General features: G+C 57.4%; 1 protein-coding gene across 17 annotated transcripts in view; it reads right to left on the reverse strand.

The window, feature by feature from the left end:
- The window catches only part of PLEKHG6 (pleckstrin homology and RhoGEF domain containing G6), a 35,164-nt gene that overhangs the window by 6,259 nt on the left and 12,918 nt on the right, over positions 1-15,987 (reverse strand). For 2 of the 17 annotated variants that reach the window (XR_015164358.1, XR_015164360.1), the window contains exons 1-13: positions 10,894-11,048; positions 9,394-9,599; positions 8,079-8,234; positions 6,677-6,841; positions 5,302-5,397; positions 5,009-5,059; positions 4,598-4,747; positions 3,642-3,752; positions 3,393-3,542; positions 3,057-3,216; positions 2,647-2,766; positions 1,178-1,310; positions 953-1,033 (exon numbers count right to left, since the gene is read on the reverse strand). Coding sequence is in view for 7 of the 17 variants with exons in the window: in XM_086402298.1 (XP_086258424.1) it covers positions 953-1,068; positions 1,178-1,310; positions 2,647-2,766; positions 3,057-3,194; positions 3,393-3,752; positions 4,598-4,747; positions 5,009-5,059; positions 5,302-5,397; positions 6,677-6,841; positions 8,079-8,234; positions 9,394-9,531 (1,623 nt within the window). In the remaining 10 variants the exon portion in view is untranslated. Of the gene's footprint in view, positions 1-952; positions 1,069-1,177; positions 1,311-2,646; positions 2,767-3,056; positions 3,217-3,392; positions 4,392-4,597; positions 4,748-5,008; positions 5,060-5,301; positions 5,414-6,676; positions 6,842-8,078; positions 8,235-9,393; positions 9,600-10,893; positions 11,190-11,290; positions 11,403-15,987 lie in introns of those variants that run through there. The other 15 variants (XR_015164356.1, XR_015164357.1, XR_015164351.1 and 12 more) reach the window with 12 other exon arrangements.

The raw sequence follows: 15,987 nt of genomic DNA on the forward strand, positions 1-15,987 counted from the left end.
GGAATCTGCCCAGCGTCACTCGCCGGGTTAACATTTTCACGAGCTCTGTGTCATTTACAGGACAAAGTTCAAGTGCCCCAAGCATGGCATCTGGAAACCACATGATCTGGCAGGGCAGTGCTGCCCTTGTGCTGGATGCCCTGGTAACGCCACCCACTAGGCTGGTGATGGTCTTAACACACACGACTGCCTCCAATTTCCAACCTTCACACACTCTGCTCTCCATCTGGAATGTCTTTCCCACCCACCTCGTTCCCCCAACGTGCCCCAAGAGATGCACCAACTGGGCTCAGACAGTAGCTCCTTTTGAAGCCTTCTCATCATCCCTACCCTCTGCACAGTCCCTGCCCCAACCAACACCCAGACAGAGTGAGCCATGCTCTACTCCGTCCCTTCCACACGCTTCTGTCGCGTGTACACTCATTTGTCTAGATAGGCTGTAGCGTGTATTACGTGAGGGCAGAAATGGCATTTTATACTTTCTTGATTCCCCAGCCCCTTGCCTTTCGTACGCAGCAGGTGCCCTGTCTGCTGACTGGAAGCCCAAGTTCAGCAGTTAATTGTTTCACAGCCTCGAAACCTTCAGGGAAGTGTGTCTTGGCTGGCCCAGAAATGGGCATCCAAGCTGGCCAAAAGCTTCTTCTAGGCTCTTTTTTCTTTTATACTTTTTTTTTTTCAGCCGTGTCCCATGGCTTGTGGGATTTTAGTTCCCAGACCAGGGACTGAACCCATGCTCTTGGCAGTGAAAGCACAGAGTCCTATCCACTGGACCACCAGGAAATTCCTTCTTGATGGTCAGGGCTGTGTCTTCCTCTGAGAGCACACCAGAGGGGCAGAAGTTCTGGTCTGAAGCTGAGTGCTTCTCCCCTAGCTTCTCTCTCCTCTCCTTGATCCTCCCCTTTTGTGTCTGAGCTGCAGGGCCCTCCCCAGCCCCACGCCCAGCATCACACACCTGGGCCTGCTGGGTCTTCTCCAGCCACCGGGCCCGGTTGGCAGTGCTGGGACAGTGCACGGTGAGGGCGCTGGAGACACACTGGAATTCAGTGAGGTGGATCAGCAGGAAGCTGCCTGGGGGCAGGAAAAGGTCTGCTTCCAGGGCTGGACCTTATCTGATCCCCAACCCCACCTCTGCTTCTGTGGCCGATGGGAAGGGAGACAGAAAAGAGGAGAGACTTACTGGGATCACGGAGCGGCCGGCACACAAGCTTCTCCAGCATGAGGGGCGGGCGGATAACCTTGGCTTTGTCCGCCTTGCGAGGGGGCTTGGTCACCAGGAGCACATCAGAGAACAGGAACAGGTACACATCCAGCTAAGGGCGTGCAAGGAGAGAGACAAGGGTCAGCTGGAGCAGGGGTGGAGAGACAGGGGTCAGGCATGGGTGTGCGGGCAACACAGAGCAGCGGGACTGAGAGCTGGGAGCCCCTCAGTGTGGGCACGTCTCTTTACAGGAAAGAAAGTGGCTGACTTGAGTCACAGCAACCAGCAGAGCAAGGCCAGAACCATCTCCTCCTCCCAACACACACAGACACACACAGAGAGACACATGGACACAGACACAGACACAGACACACACAGAGAAACATATGGACACACACACAAAGACACACACACACACATAGAATACAGACATAGACACAGAGACACAGAGAGACATATGGATACACACAGACATAGACATAGACACACACAAAGATACACACAGAGAGACACGCGGACACACACACAGACACACACACATAGAATAAAGACATAGACACAGAGACACAGAGAGAGACATACGGACACACACAGACATAGACACACACAAAGACACGCGGACACACACACAGACACACACACATAGAAAACAAACATAGACACACACATAGACACACAGACACACACACATAGAATAAAGACATAGACACAGAGACACAGAGAGAGACATACGGACACACACAGACATAGACACACACAAAGACACGCGGACACACACACAGACACACACACACAGAATAAAGACATAGACACACACAGAGATACACACAGAGAGACACGCGGACACACACACAGACACACACACATAGAATAAAGACATAGACACACACATAGACACACAGACACACACACATAGAATAAAGACATAGACACAGAGACACAGAGAGAGACATACGGACACACACAGACATAGACACAAACAAAGATACACACAGAGACACGCGGACACACGCACAGACACACACACATAGAAAACAAACATAGACACACACATAGACACACAGACACACACAGAGACATATGCACATGCAGACACACACACAAAGACACACAAAAACACAGAAACCCATAGACACACACAGACATAGACACACACAGAGACATATGGACACACACAGACACACAAAGATACACACAGAGTATCTTTGTGTGTATGGACACACATACAGACACAGACACACATACACAGAATACAGACATAGACACACACAAAGATATACACAGACACACAGAGAGACACATGGACACACACAGACACATGGACACTGGCAGAGATACACACACAGACACACACATAGGCACACACACACACACACACAGCCTCCTCCTCCCATTTGCAGCCTCTGATCCAGCCTCTTCCCTTCCCTCCCATCGTCCCTGTTTCTCACCTTCCCTTCACGTCCCTCCTTCACACGCGCGGGCCCCTCGAACAGCAGCTGCCTGGTGTGCTCTGGAGCGACCCCCAGCATGGGGGCCATCAGGTCCAGGGTGGAGAAGGGTCGCAGGTTCTGAGGGTGCAGAGAGCAGAGTGGGCACCGGAAACCCCGCCCCTTGGAGGAGTGCCTCCGGTTCACCCCCCTAAGCCCGCCCCGGGGCCCGCCCCCTGCGCCCCCCCCCCGCTCCCCCCGCCCCGCCCCCCCCCCGCTCCCCCCGCCCCGCCCCCCCCCCCCCCCCCCGCGTCCCCAGCCCAGCCACGAGGAACGATGGCCACACGCAGAGCCCTTGGCACCTCTGCCCCTCTCCCTCCAGGCCTGGGGACCTTACTTTCCCGAAGCCCCCTTCCCTCTGTCTCTCTCACCTTCTCCACCTCCTCGCTGGACGGCTCCAGCACCTCGTAGGGCCCGATGCGCCGGGCTGCAGCCACCAAGCTCTCCTGCTCTTCGCCCTGGCGCACCTGCTTGTTGATGTGTTGCAGGAATGACTCCATCGCTGCGATCTGGGGGAGCGGGAGGGGAAGGCTGCGGAGGAAGATGGCGCGGCTCCTCGCCTGTTCATCCCACCCACTGACGACATCAGCGCCACACGGGCACATACGCATGAGAAAGGAGACCTCAAGGGTTCCCGGAGCTGCACCCCCACACACCAGCCGCCGACAGCCCCCGCCTCCCGCAGGGGTCAGCCCTGCCGGTCCTACCATGGCGGTCAGGGCCTCCCGGGCCTGGGGCTTGGGGGTCCTCTTGAGCACAGCCTGAAGCAGCAGAGGGTACTTGGTGATGCGCTGGTGGGGCTTGATGAGCAGGTCTCCCAGCATCTGCCTTCCCGAGAGCTTGTGCTTCTCACACCACTGCCAGGGAAGGGGCGCAGGGGTGAGGGACTGTAGGCTACCTTCCTGCCTTGGACCAAGGTCCGCCACGTCCCCCTTCCCCAGTGAGTCCTCTCCCACCTGCACGAAGATGTGGAAGAGAGGGTTGTGGTCCTGCTGCTCCCGGGCGTAGGCCATGGTCTGCCTCACTCGCAGGCAGTATAGGACGTAGGGCTGGAAGCGCTGGCTGCACTGGAGGGACAGGTGTGGGGACGGGGAGCGGGCAGGGGAAGGCGGGATACCTGCTCCAGCCACACACAACACGCAGAGCAGCCTGGCCTAGACCCTTCCTCCAGTGCCTGCCAATCCAGACCCTCCTCAACTTCCAGCCCCGCTCCCTGGACTCCAAGGAGGAGTTGAGGTCCTGAGGGGTTGACCCGATTCCACCTCTGAACTCCATCCTCAGCCCCTGCTGTGCCCTGCTGCTCTGGATTTCACCCACCATCAATAATTCAGCAGACTGTTGTTAGGGTGCTGCAGATCCCATTTCAGCCCAGCTGTGGAGTGGCGACCTGAGGCTTGCCCAGAGCCCTGCCCTGGAGAAGGGGGTCACAGAAGGCCCCCAGGAGACTGTGCCCCCACCTCTCTACCCCAGCCCAACCCTGCAAGGCCATGCTTCCCTGGCTGGGGAACTGGGCAGAGGTTGGATCCCCAGCCTCTTGCTTGCCAGTGGCCTGTGGTCTTTCACATCCCCTCCCCCCAGGCTCCCAAGGGACAAGTCATTAAGGCCCCAGTCTTGTTTTCTGATGCTTGTCCCTGAATCTCTGTCCCGGACATCAGATTTCATGATGTGTGTAGCCCTTCCCTGAGACAGTTGCCCTCTGGGATGTTCAGAAGCCCAAAGAGCCCTGGGGACAGAGGTCATACTGGTGAAATGAAGGCAGGAGATGAACTGGTATTTGAGGGTAAGGGCCGTGTCTTTGGACTTGCTTGAATTACAGCAGGATTCCGGCGGCAAGCGCTTGCCCTGCGGACAGGACCCCTCAGGGCCTTCCCAGTTCCACCCCATCTGGAAGCGGCCTTTGTGCCCTCCTCACCGTCAGGAAGCCATCCTGCAGGCTGACCGGGTCCAGAGGCTGGCCTGAGGCTCGTGTCTCCTCTAGGGTGGGCCCCAGCACCTCTTCCCAGAAGCTCCGGTGGGCTCGAATCAGGTTGGGGACGTTTCCAAATAGGGTCTCAGCTGACACCTGGGGGAGGGGGTGGCACTCAGCCATGTGTCTGGGCAGGTGACCCACGGGCTGCACTGGCCACGGACAGGCAGGCCAACTGAGCCTGGGTGCGGGGAACTGGGGTCTAGAGCAAGAAGTGGAGTGGGGACGGCGGGAGGTTGGGGTCCTAGTAGATGGGGCAGTGGCATTTCAGTTCTCTGTGACCTTGCCCCCCCAGGCCCTGGGCTCAGTCCACCCACACTAATCTGTCCCCCCGCCCCACACCAAGTGCCCACTCACTTCCGTCAGCAGACCCACGCGCTGCAAGTTCAGCAAACCCGCAGCTAGGAGCTGGATGCAGGGAGAGAGAGGGTCTTAGTGCCTGGTCTCCTCCTCTCGGACCCCAGCCTCACCCTTCACAGCATCCCCACCCCCATCTTCAGTACCACAAACCTCTCTCCCAAGACCCTGGGCAGGGGGCTCTAGGTATCCTGCCCCTCCCTCTCCAACAACCCTGCCCTGTCCTGGTCTGGATGATGGGGGATGATTCGAGGGCCAGGGCCGGGCCGCTGGGTGGGCGGGGGGTGGCTCACATCCGTCATGATCTTGAGCTTCCGCACGTAGATGAGCTCCGTGGTCAGTAGCTCCCACAGGGCCTCCTGCTGGTGGCAGAGGTCCCGGCTCATCTCCTGGGTGGGGATGGGGCTGGTGAACGATGACAAGACCAGCTGCTGCCGTCTGCTAAATGCTACCGGACATGCGTCCTAGACAGCCTTTAACCTTCTCCATCTTCCAGTGTGGAGGGGGTGTTTGTCATCCTCATGTCATGAGGCGATGGAGGCACAGAGAGGCTTGTTGTCTTGTCCAAGGTCTCACTAGTACCTGGCGGGGCCTCACTAGTACCTGGCGGGGCCTCACCTAGTACCTGGTGGGGCCTCACTAGTACAGGGCTGGGTCTCACTAGTACCTGGCGGGGTCTCACTAGTATGTGAGGGTTTCACTAGTACCTGGCGGGGCCTCACTAGTACCTAGTGGGGCCTCACTAGTACAAGGCTGGGTCTCACTAGTACCTGGCGGGTTCTCACTAGTACCTGGGGGGGTCTCACTAGTACCTGGCTGGGCCTCACTAGTACATGGCGGGGTCTCACTAGTACATGGCGGGGTCTCACTAGTACCTGGCGGGGCCTCACTAGTACCTGGCGGGGCCTCACTAGTACATGGCGTGGTCTCACTAGTACCTGGGGGGGCCTCACTAGTACCTGGCGGGTTCTCACTAGTACCTGGCGGGATCTCACTAGTACCTGGCGGGGCCTCACTAGTACATGGCGGGGCCTCACTAGTACATGGCGTGGTCTCACTAGTACATGGCGGGGCCTCACTAGTACCTGGCGGGGCCTCACTAGTACCTGGCGGGGTCTCACTAGTACCTGGCGGGGCCTCACTAGTACTGGCGGGGCCTCACTAGTACCTGGCGGGGCCTCACTAGTACCTGGCAGGTTCTCACTAGTACCTGGTGGGGGCCTCACTAGTACATGGCGTGGTCTCACTAGTACCTGGGGGGGCCTCACTAGTACCTGGCGGAGTCGCACTAGCACCTGGAGGAGTCTCACTAGCACCTGGTGGGGCCTCACTCATGGCATGGTCTCACTAGTACCTGGGGGGGCCTCACTAGTACCTGGGAGGGGTCTCACTAGTACCTGGTGGGGTCTCACTAGTACCTGGCGGGGCCTCACTAGTACCTGGTGGGGCCTCACTAGTACCTGGCAGGGCCTCACTAGTACCTTGTGAGGTCTCACTAGTACCTTGTGGGGTCTCACTAATACGTGGTCGGGCCCAGATCTGAAGCTTCAGTGACATGCCTCTAAGTGCTGTCCCTGTGGACCCCACTTCCCATGGCCTTTCCCTCCTCTGGGTCAGAGGTGAGGGGGGTGTGTGTGTGTGTCTCGGACCCCACGTGGTCAGGCTCACCTTGTGCCCAGGCACCAGCTCCTTCCAGGACTTCTCAATGGCCACGCTGTTGTCGTTGCCCTCCCCGATCTCCCAGTGCTGCCGGTCCTCCCGGGGCAGGCGGGGCATCCCAAACATGCTGAAGGTATGCAGCCTCACCTGCAGCTCGTGGGCCTTGGTGACTTCCTGGGGGCGCCAAGAGGGGATTAGTTCTGGCACCTGGACCACCCGGCCGATGAAGGGCTGCATGTGTGCATACGTGTGTGTATGTGAGAGAGCTCATCTTTAGGTGGGTTGATAAGGAGTCTGGGGCCCTTGAGGAGAAAGGAGTCTAGAGCCCTTGAGAAGGAGAAAGGGGTCTGGGGGTCTCAAGGAGAAAAGGACAAACTTTTTACACTGTTTCGACTTAGTCAATATAACAATGTATCTTGCTTGAGGGAATGTTTCCCCTTAACAAGAACCTTCTGACTAATCTTGTTATCTTAAGACATATATTGTGGGAGTGAGTCTGGTGAAAGTGAAAGTGAAGTTGCTCAGTCATGTCCGACTCTTTGTGACCCCATGGACTATAGCCTACCAGGTTCCTCCTGTCCATGGTATTTTCTGGGCAAGAATACTGGAGTGGGTTGCCATTTCCTTCTCCAGGAGATCTTCCCAACCCAGGGATTGAACTCAGGTCTCCCCCATTGTAGGCAGACGCTTTACCGTCTGAGGCACCAGGGAAGTCCATTAGCTCTAATCTTATTAATTTAAGCTGTATGTTGTGGGAGTGGGCCTGGTAAAACTCTATAGGGCCCTGATAAGACTAGGGAGGGGGACACTCTCCGTCCCCGTTCTGATGTCTGTGTCAGAAGCTTTCTCTGTCCCCTTTCACTTTAATAAAACTCTGCTACACAAAAGCTCTTGAGTGATCAAGCCTGGTCCCTGGTCCTGAATCTGACATTGTTCACTGTAAGTTATCATATGTGTGTGTGCGTGTGTATGTGAATGGGAGGTGGCAAGCAGCCCTGAGCATGAGTGGGGACACGGAGGCCTGGCAGGGGCGGGGAAGATCAACCCTGGCTGGGATTACAGGGGTTGGCATAAGGCTGGAACCCGTATGGAGAGGAGCCTTGTCTGCAGGAAGGTCCCTGACTCCCGGCTCCCTAATCAGAAAGACAGCTTCCAGGTCTCTCCTGAGTCAGACCCCTTCAGAGGGACCTTCAGGTGAGGGCCCGAAGGGGGCTTAGGGAACCAGCAGTCCCGGGAATATTTGGACACTTGCCCGTAAAGTGGACATTCTTATGAGACAGCCTGGCTGGGAGATGCTCCCTTGAGAGGGTCTCTAGAGCTACACTTGGCTTCTTGGAGGGACTCTGGTGTTCTCAGCTCTGATCGCAGCTCAGGCTGGGAGCTCGGTGATGGGAGAAGAGGGACCCCTCACCTTGAGTTTGGGGGAGTGAGGTGTCCCGACCCCAAAGGGACTTCCATGCGTCTTCTCGGGCTCTGGTTCTCGAAGCCTCAGGGGAGAAAGGCGTCGGGCCGGGCCAGAACCCGTGGTGAAGGGGACATAGCCCATGAAGCGTCGGCGGCTGGGATCCTGGAGGAAGAGCAGGGGGAGCTCTGGGCGTGCCCTCTTCCCGCAGAGGTCCCAGAGAGGCAGAGTGGTGCCCGGCTTAGCTCTGGACAGCGTCCCCTACACCTGCCTGCAAGTTGGGCTGGCTCACCGCTCCCCTAAAACCAGTTTAGTGTGAGCCGCTCCGGCCCTGAGTCACAGTGGTCGCTGCCAGGAAGGCTGCCTAGATGGGCAGGAGCCAGTCGGGCAGGGCAGAGGGGCCGGGGGTAGACGCGGCCTCGTGCAGAGCAGGCACAGAGGCATGTACGCGACTGGGCTCTGCGTGTGCCCGAGTGTCCCCAGCTCCCGTGTGCTCCCTACACTCTGGCTGTGTGTGTGCACAGGGCCCGGTGCACATGCACTCTGCGACCCACGCACACATGTGTGCCCTCCCATCCCGTTGGGAGTGGCTGCCCTTCTGTGGGAGAAGTTGAGGCTTGGGCTAGCAGTCCCTCCTGGGCAGGCCTGGTCACATTCCTTGACCTGCCTGTGGCCTCACTTACCCCATAGACTTCCTAGTCTCCCTTCCCACCCTCGGTGGTGTCCCATGGCCAAACCCTCCTCCAGTCAGACGAGGGATATCCCCAGCTGGAAACAGAATTGACCTCAAGGTGGAGGGAGGCCAAGGGAAAGGCCGCTGGGCCTCCACGCCCCTTTCCTTGGTCAGCGCTGGAGGCTGGCCGGTGGGTGGAGCCGGGCTGGAGCCAGGCAGGCCCCCACACCCCTCCCCACCTGTAGAGTAGGGGCACCTTGAACCTTTGCTCTTCCTCCAGGCCTGACTCAGAGGAAGGCAGGTCTCAGGACGCTGCTCACAAGCTCTTCCCTAGTAAAGGTAGGAGTCTGGGAGGCACTGAACCCTGGGTTTGGTGACCTCCCACCCCCAGCTCTGTGCCTCCGACAGCACCGAGGGCCTGGCCCCTCCTGGCTCTCTGCCTCACCTGCTCCTTCTGTCTGGGGTGAGTGTGGAGTCCTGGGACCCTGGCCCCACACAACCGTCCTCTCCCTCACAATCCAGGAGAGAAGGCGGGGATGTGGGCTGGGAAGAGTGCCACCCAAGGCCTGGCAAGGGGACAGAGACTTGAAAGCCAGGGTGTCCTCCCGCCTGCCCCGCCCAGATCACCTCTGGGGCACAGCCCGGACTCACCAGCAAAAGACCTCCTTGTGGACAGACATTGCCTGGAGGACTCGAGACCGAGGCCCGATACCTGCCTCCATAGGTCTCAATGCGGGAGGCCACCAGCCCTTGGAGGGGACTCTTATCAGGAGGACCCAAGGCCTGCATCCCTTCTCTCCTGGGTCACCTGCAAAGGCTCATCACTCCACTGTGCAGGGGAAAGGGGCCCCCTGAGGCTGCAGAGAGAATATAAGGATCAAAGGGCCAGCCTTGGTTAGTGGAGGGTGCAGGGCTGGAGACAGAGGTGGAGGGGGAGGGGAAGAAGAAGAAGGGAAGGGGAGAGCCCAGTTTGCTTGTTGGGAGTGGGTTGGGTACACTCCCACATGCTGGGCAGAAAGCCCCTTGGAACATACCCCCTCATTCACATGTGCACACTTGGGATACCAGTTCCTGCACTGGCTTCAAAGGATGCTGACATCCTAAAGAGTAGCTGGGATCAAGAGTTACAGACAGGTTCCCTGCTTCCTGGGTGCCCCCAGGTGAGGGGGATGCCCCTTGCACCTAGCAACACCCTTCCCTCCCCAATACACAGGAGTGGAGGTGCGGGGGGGAAGCTGCCGGGGTGGGGGGGTGGTGGGCAGGGGTGGTGAAGACAGCCCGATCTGCCACCTGTTTTTGCACAGCCCACAAGCTAAGAATGGCTGTTTTACATGTTTAAATATTTGGAAAAGTCAAAAGAAGAATAAACTTAAAAAGTAAATAAAATCATGAAAAAGAAGAATAGTTAACAACACAGGAAGATCATATTCAATTCAAATATCCATGTCCCTAAAGAAAGCACTATGGGATCACAGACACGTTCCCTGCTTGGCCAGTTGTGACTTCCTCCCTGCTAGCTATGACAGAGACCGCAGCGCCTTCAAAGTCTGAAATATTTACTCTCTGGCAACCTATTCCAATATCCTTGCCTGGAGAACTCCATGGACAGAGGATCCTGGCAGGCTACATACAGTCCATGGGGTCGCAAAGAGTGGGACACGACTGACTAACACACACACACACCTAAAGGAACGCCCCACCCCTAACCTGGACCCTCAGGCCATGGGCAGGTCTTAGACTGCTGGCCTTAGAGATGAGCAGAGAGGGAGCAGGCTCTGTCTGGTTTGGCCAGCCTCTGGGAGCCCCTCGGTGAGGCTGGGAGACACGCGGGGGGCTCCATCCCCTCCCCCTCAACCTCGGTAGAGGCCTCCCCGCTCTCTGGGTGGGCCGGGCTTGGAGAGGAGAGACCGCCTAAGCAAGTGCTGGTGTCCCTCCAGGTGGGCCCCGGAACCCCGCTCCGCCTCCCCTTACCTTTCCTCAGATTTGTGAGCAGGGGAGAGCAGCGCTCCTTGCCTCCCAATAACCCTCCCTCCTTGGGCTCCGAGTCCCTCTCCCCGCAGCCCCGGGTCCTTTCTGAGCTTTGACCCGCTTCCCTTCCTCTGGGCTCCGCGACCCCCGCCTCCCGTCCCGCCCCGCCCTCCTGCCGTTCACCTGTGCCCGCAGGTGTCCCGGCGCCCTCTGTCCGCGCCGCCAGCCCCGCGGTCTCCGACGACGACTCCCCCGGCGATGCCCGCCCCGCGGCCCGGCCGGGTCTGGGACCGAGCGGCCCGCAGGACCGGGGCTGCGTGGAGCCGGGCCGGGAGGGCGGGGGCGGGGCGGGGGCGGGGCAGCGGGCTGGCTCCTCCCTCTCCCGCCAGCATCCGACCCGCCGCGCAGCGGGCGCCTTCGGTCCCTGGGCACCGGGCGGCTCTGCCTCGCTCCGCAGGGCTCCCTCCTCCCTTCCCCTCGTCCCTGAAGTCGCCACCCACCCAGTCCGGCCTGTCACCCTCGCGCGCTGCCCTCCGGGTCGGCGGTGGTAACGACCGAGTGACCCGCTGCAGGTGCCCACCTCGCTTTCCGCGTCGGTGAGTGGCCGGCTAGCCCCGTGCCCCGGCCTCGGCCTCGTCTTCCTCCTTTAACCAGGCAGGAGAGCAGTACCGGCCGCAGAAAGGGCCTCGGGGATCAGGGAACCCGGGGGCACTGCCCCCTTCTGGCAGCGGAGTCCAAAGTGTGACCCTTATCTCTGCTTGTCGGCTCCAGCCATCTGATGGAAGGTTGGACTTCACCTTTGCTCCGGGGATGGCGCCTGATGCCAGGCTGAGGCTGGCCCAACACTTCTCCCACTAACCAAGTCTGGGGGTGGGCGGACCCCACTCTTAACTGGCAAACAGCCACACTCCCGCCTTCAGGAGGGCGTCTGAGCACCTGCGGCCACTAATAAAACAGACACTGTTCAAGGAAGGGCACACTTCACATTCCCAAGTCAGGACACATAGTCGGACAGAAACATGGGATATCAAGAATCAGGAGTGTCCATAGATGTGCGGTCACTGTCATCTCACACTCGGGGAGCCAAAGACCCAGTGGAGGGTGGGAGGGAGGTGGGAGCAGGTCTGAATGCAATGGCTCCAGCCCTCCACCGAGTCCTGTGGTCTTCTCCTGTGAGTCGGCTATGTGGTGATACATGGACACTTTCTTTGCTTTCAAAAGCTCCCTCTCTTATTGTATCGCTGGCATATTGAACCCACCAGTAATCTCAGGTGTTCCAGTCCTCGCTGACTGTGACGGCTCTGTTTGATGTGGAAGAGGGATCTTTATCCTTTGATACTTTCTAATTTCGTCCACCTCCCTCCTATTTGCCCTCCAAGTATTCTCTTGTTCTGAGCTTGCTGTGATGTGATTGCTCTTGTAGTTCAGAAGAGATGTTGGTATCTCCAGCTCTATACATCCTTACTTCTTGTTTCCTGCTTTCCAGTTGATTCGGATCAGTTTTAGGGAGAGCAGTAGGATGGGGCAGGAACTGGGATGGAGAGAAGCCTTTTTCCCATTCGTGTGTGTGTGCATGTGAAAGATGGAGAGAGAGACCCAGAGATAACAAGACTAGCCATGAGGGAAAGACAGCCAGTAAACAGGAGGTGGTGATTACTGGCAGTATTAAATGACACCCCAGACACTGCTGGTGGCAAGGATGCCCTCCCAGTTCTCCAGGAAGGAAGTGGAGGGAGTAAGAATGGAATTGAAATTGAGAGACCAGAGGCAAGCCCGGACTTACAGGCTCTGGGGAGAGCTGGCTGGACTGGCCCAGTGGACATGAGGGCGTTAACCCTTTCACTTCCCTCTAGGCTGAGATCCAATCTCCACCAGCCACTGCCCCAGGGCCTGTCTTCAGCCCCTCTGGGAGGCAAGGTTCCCAGGGAAAGCTGGAGTCTAGAAGCTGGGGGAGTGGCCGGCAGGAGTGTGTGGGCTGGGAGGTCGGACTCCTATGTTCTATTTGTTCTACTCTGGCCTCCTTAGATGGTTCCTCTCACAGTCTCCCTTGTCCTTCGGTGCTGTGGAGAAAAGACCCCTGCCTGTGATAGGTTGAGAGGGGAACACAACTCAGGGAGCTGAATGCAGCCTAAAGACTTGAGAGATTGGTGGATTGGCCTCTACTGAGTGGAGCTGGGGTGGGGGTGGGGACACCTGGATAGTGTCTTTCTTCCTGGCAGACCCCCGCCTTCTCTCATACCCCTCCCTCTTTTTTTTGGCTGCACCACACAGCTTTAGGCATCTCAGTTCCCTGACCAGGGATTGAACCTGCGTCCTCAGCAGTGAAAGCACAGAGTCCTAACTACTGGACCACCAGAGAAGTCCCCCGGCTTGAGTCCCATTTCTCCTCTGACCCTCGGTTTCTGCCCCAGTGCAGATGACCCCATCAAGTCCCCAGCTGGACCCCGCAGCTAACAAGGTGTCATCTGTCCAGGAGCGGAGCTCTGAGGAACAAAATGTCCGTCCAGTACAGCATGAGGGTAACTTCTGGGGCTGGTGTAGGGAACCCCAAGTCCCTCCTGCCTTTCCTCACAGGTGGGAAGGTCAGGGAGATTGCCCTGATTCCTGAACTCTGCCCAGCCCACACTTCTCAGGGCGGGGTGGGGGCCATCTGGGTTAATGAGGTGCTGGCAGGCACTGGCAGCCAGGCAGCTGATCAGAGGTGTGTCCTTCTCTAGGCAGAGCTGGGAAGGGTGAGGTTGGGCGGGGGAGCTGAGGGTTCCAGCTGGGAGGCACCAAGTCACGTGAGACAGATAAAACCAGGAGGCCAGGCCAAGGGGCACAGCTGACGGCGCCTTAGATGGGAACTGATGCCCTCCCTCCCTATGCCGCTTACTGGCAGTGTTCTCTGTGCCAAGGTGCGAGGGGTAAATAGAATATGCATTCCTAGTATGAGTATCCATACTGAATAGTACAGGCTTCCCTGTACTACCCTGTAGTTCAGCTGGTAAAGAATCTGCCTGCAATGCAGGAGATCCAGGTTTGATTCCTGTGTTGGGAAGATCCCCTGGAGAAGGGAATGGCAACCCACTCCAGTATTCTTGCCTGGAGAATCTCATGGACAGAGGAGCCTGGAGGGCTACAGTTCATGGAATTGCAAAGAGTCCGACACGACTTAGCGACTAAACCACCACCACCCACTCCAGTGTTCTTGGGCTTTCCCTGGTGGCTCAAGCAGTAAGAATCTGCGTGCATGTGGGGGACCTGGGTCCAATCCCTGGGTTGGGAAGATCCCCTGGAGGAGGGCATGGCAACCCACTCCAGTATTCTGGCCTGAAGAATCCCCACGGACAGAGGAGCCTGTCAGGCTACAGTCCATGGGGTCACAAAGAGTTGGACACGACTGAGCAACTAAGAACAGCACAGCAGCATTCCTATTACAAAGATAGTCCCTGACTTTCAGGAGATTACAGAAGAATGGGGACACAGACTAGTGGGGAACATTGGTATGTAAGTTACATGTAAGCAATGAACCAAGAGCTGTGGGAGGGACTAATAACTACACAGGGCAGCCAGGGAAGGCTTTGTAGAGGAGGCGAACGTTGTGCTGGGGCTTTGAAGATAACTAGGAGTTTGCTAGGTAGAGTAGGAGGGACGGGCATTTCTGGAGGAGGGAATGGCATGAACGAAGACAAAGTGTTTAGAAAGGAAGGGGAAGGGACTTCCCTGGGGGTCCAGTGGTTAAGAATCCTCCTTCCAAGGGGAAGCTGATTCAGATTAGGGGACTAAGGTCCCACATGTCTCTGGGCAACTCAGCCCTTGCACCACAACCAGAGCGCCCTTGAGCTGCGATGAAGACCCAGCACAGACAGAAAAAAAAAAAGAAAGAGAGAAAGTGGGGAAGGGCAGAACTCCCAAAGGCCTCCTGAGAGTCTGCCCTGATGGCCTCCTGGGGACATCGCCCCCTCCCAACTGCCGATTTCTGGGTGGTGGCTTGAGAGGACTAACTTCTTCCTGGAGTTCAAAGACCGCAAATGTATGGTCCCGGTTATGCTTCCTGCCTTTCACCTGCTGCTCCTCTACTTTGTCCCTGGACCGTCCCCATCCTCTGAATCTACATCAGCTTCCCTGGCTCCATGAACTTGCTCAAGCACATCCCCGGGCCGGCATAGTTATCACTTCTGACCCCTTGTCCCCGCATCTCCACTTCCACTTCTTTCAATATCCTGCGTCCTTCCGTACATTTTCCTGACAGTTCCTCAGCCAGAGCAATCACTTTCTTTCCTGCTTTCAATGCCTTGGCCACCAAGCTCCTTGGAAAGGCACCACCTAATCTTGCTGCTGTGAGCATAGGTGCCCATGGCCCTCACTGGACTCCTGGCTCCTTGGGGGCTGGGACACCCTAGCACAGGGGCTGGTGCAGGCCTAGCATCGCTGTCTGTGGAGTTGAATGGCCTTGACTTACTAAAGGACCAAGATAGAATGAACTTGCAGGTAGAATATCATATCTCTGCTCCTGCCGAAGTAACCACCTTTGTTTTTTAAATACTTGGAATGCTTGCCTAATTTCACTGGGGTATTCCTGGTTCATTAGTGAAGCTTCAGTGTTTCCTCAGTGGCGCTCATCTAAAGGTTCCTGGCTCCTTAAGACAACCATTTCACGTAGGTTTTACCTCGCACACCAATTCTGATGGATTAATAGTGGAGTCTTCTAGAATATTTTGTCCAGGGCTTCCCTGGTGGCTCAGTGGTAAAGAATCTGCATGCTAATGCAGGAGACATGGGTTTGATCCCTGAGTTGGGAGGATCTCCTGGAGAAGGAAATGGCAAACGACTCCAGTATTCTTGCCTGGAAGATTCCATGGCCAGAGGAGGCTGATGGGCTACAGTCCATGGGGTCGCAGAGCTGGACACATCTGATCACGCAGATGATCTGATCACATCTGAGCATCCCGCACGCACCTCTCCCCAGAGGGCCCTGGTCTCCCCTAGTGGCAATCCTTGGAAGTGCAGTTAGATTTTACTTGGTCTGCGGGGCCCGGAGTGGCCAGGCCCCCAAGCCCTGGCCTTTCTCAGTGAGATGGCAGCTGTGTGGTCTCACAACTCCATGCAGGAAGGCTGCCTAACGTCCTTGGCAGATGGTCCTCGCTGCTGCCCGATGACCGCCAGCAAGGCTGCTGCCCAGGTTGTCCCTTTTTTCCTGCAGCTCTGATCAGTGACAACCCCTTCCTCCAAGTAGTCGTTTGATTTCCTTCCTCAGGTCTGCACTGACAGTGGGTGTCCACCTGCTCAGCCCCA

The sequence above is a fragment of the Bos grunniens genome, chromosome 5 (genome assembly GCF_055505025.1).
Source record: "Bos grunniens cultivar Pamir isolate PY7600 chromosome 5, Bosgru_T2T1.0, whole genome shotgun sequence".
Classification (NCBI taxonomy): Eukaryota; Metazoa; Chordata; class Mammalia; order Artiodactyla; family Bovidae; genus Bos; species Bos grunniens.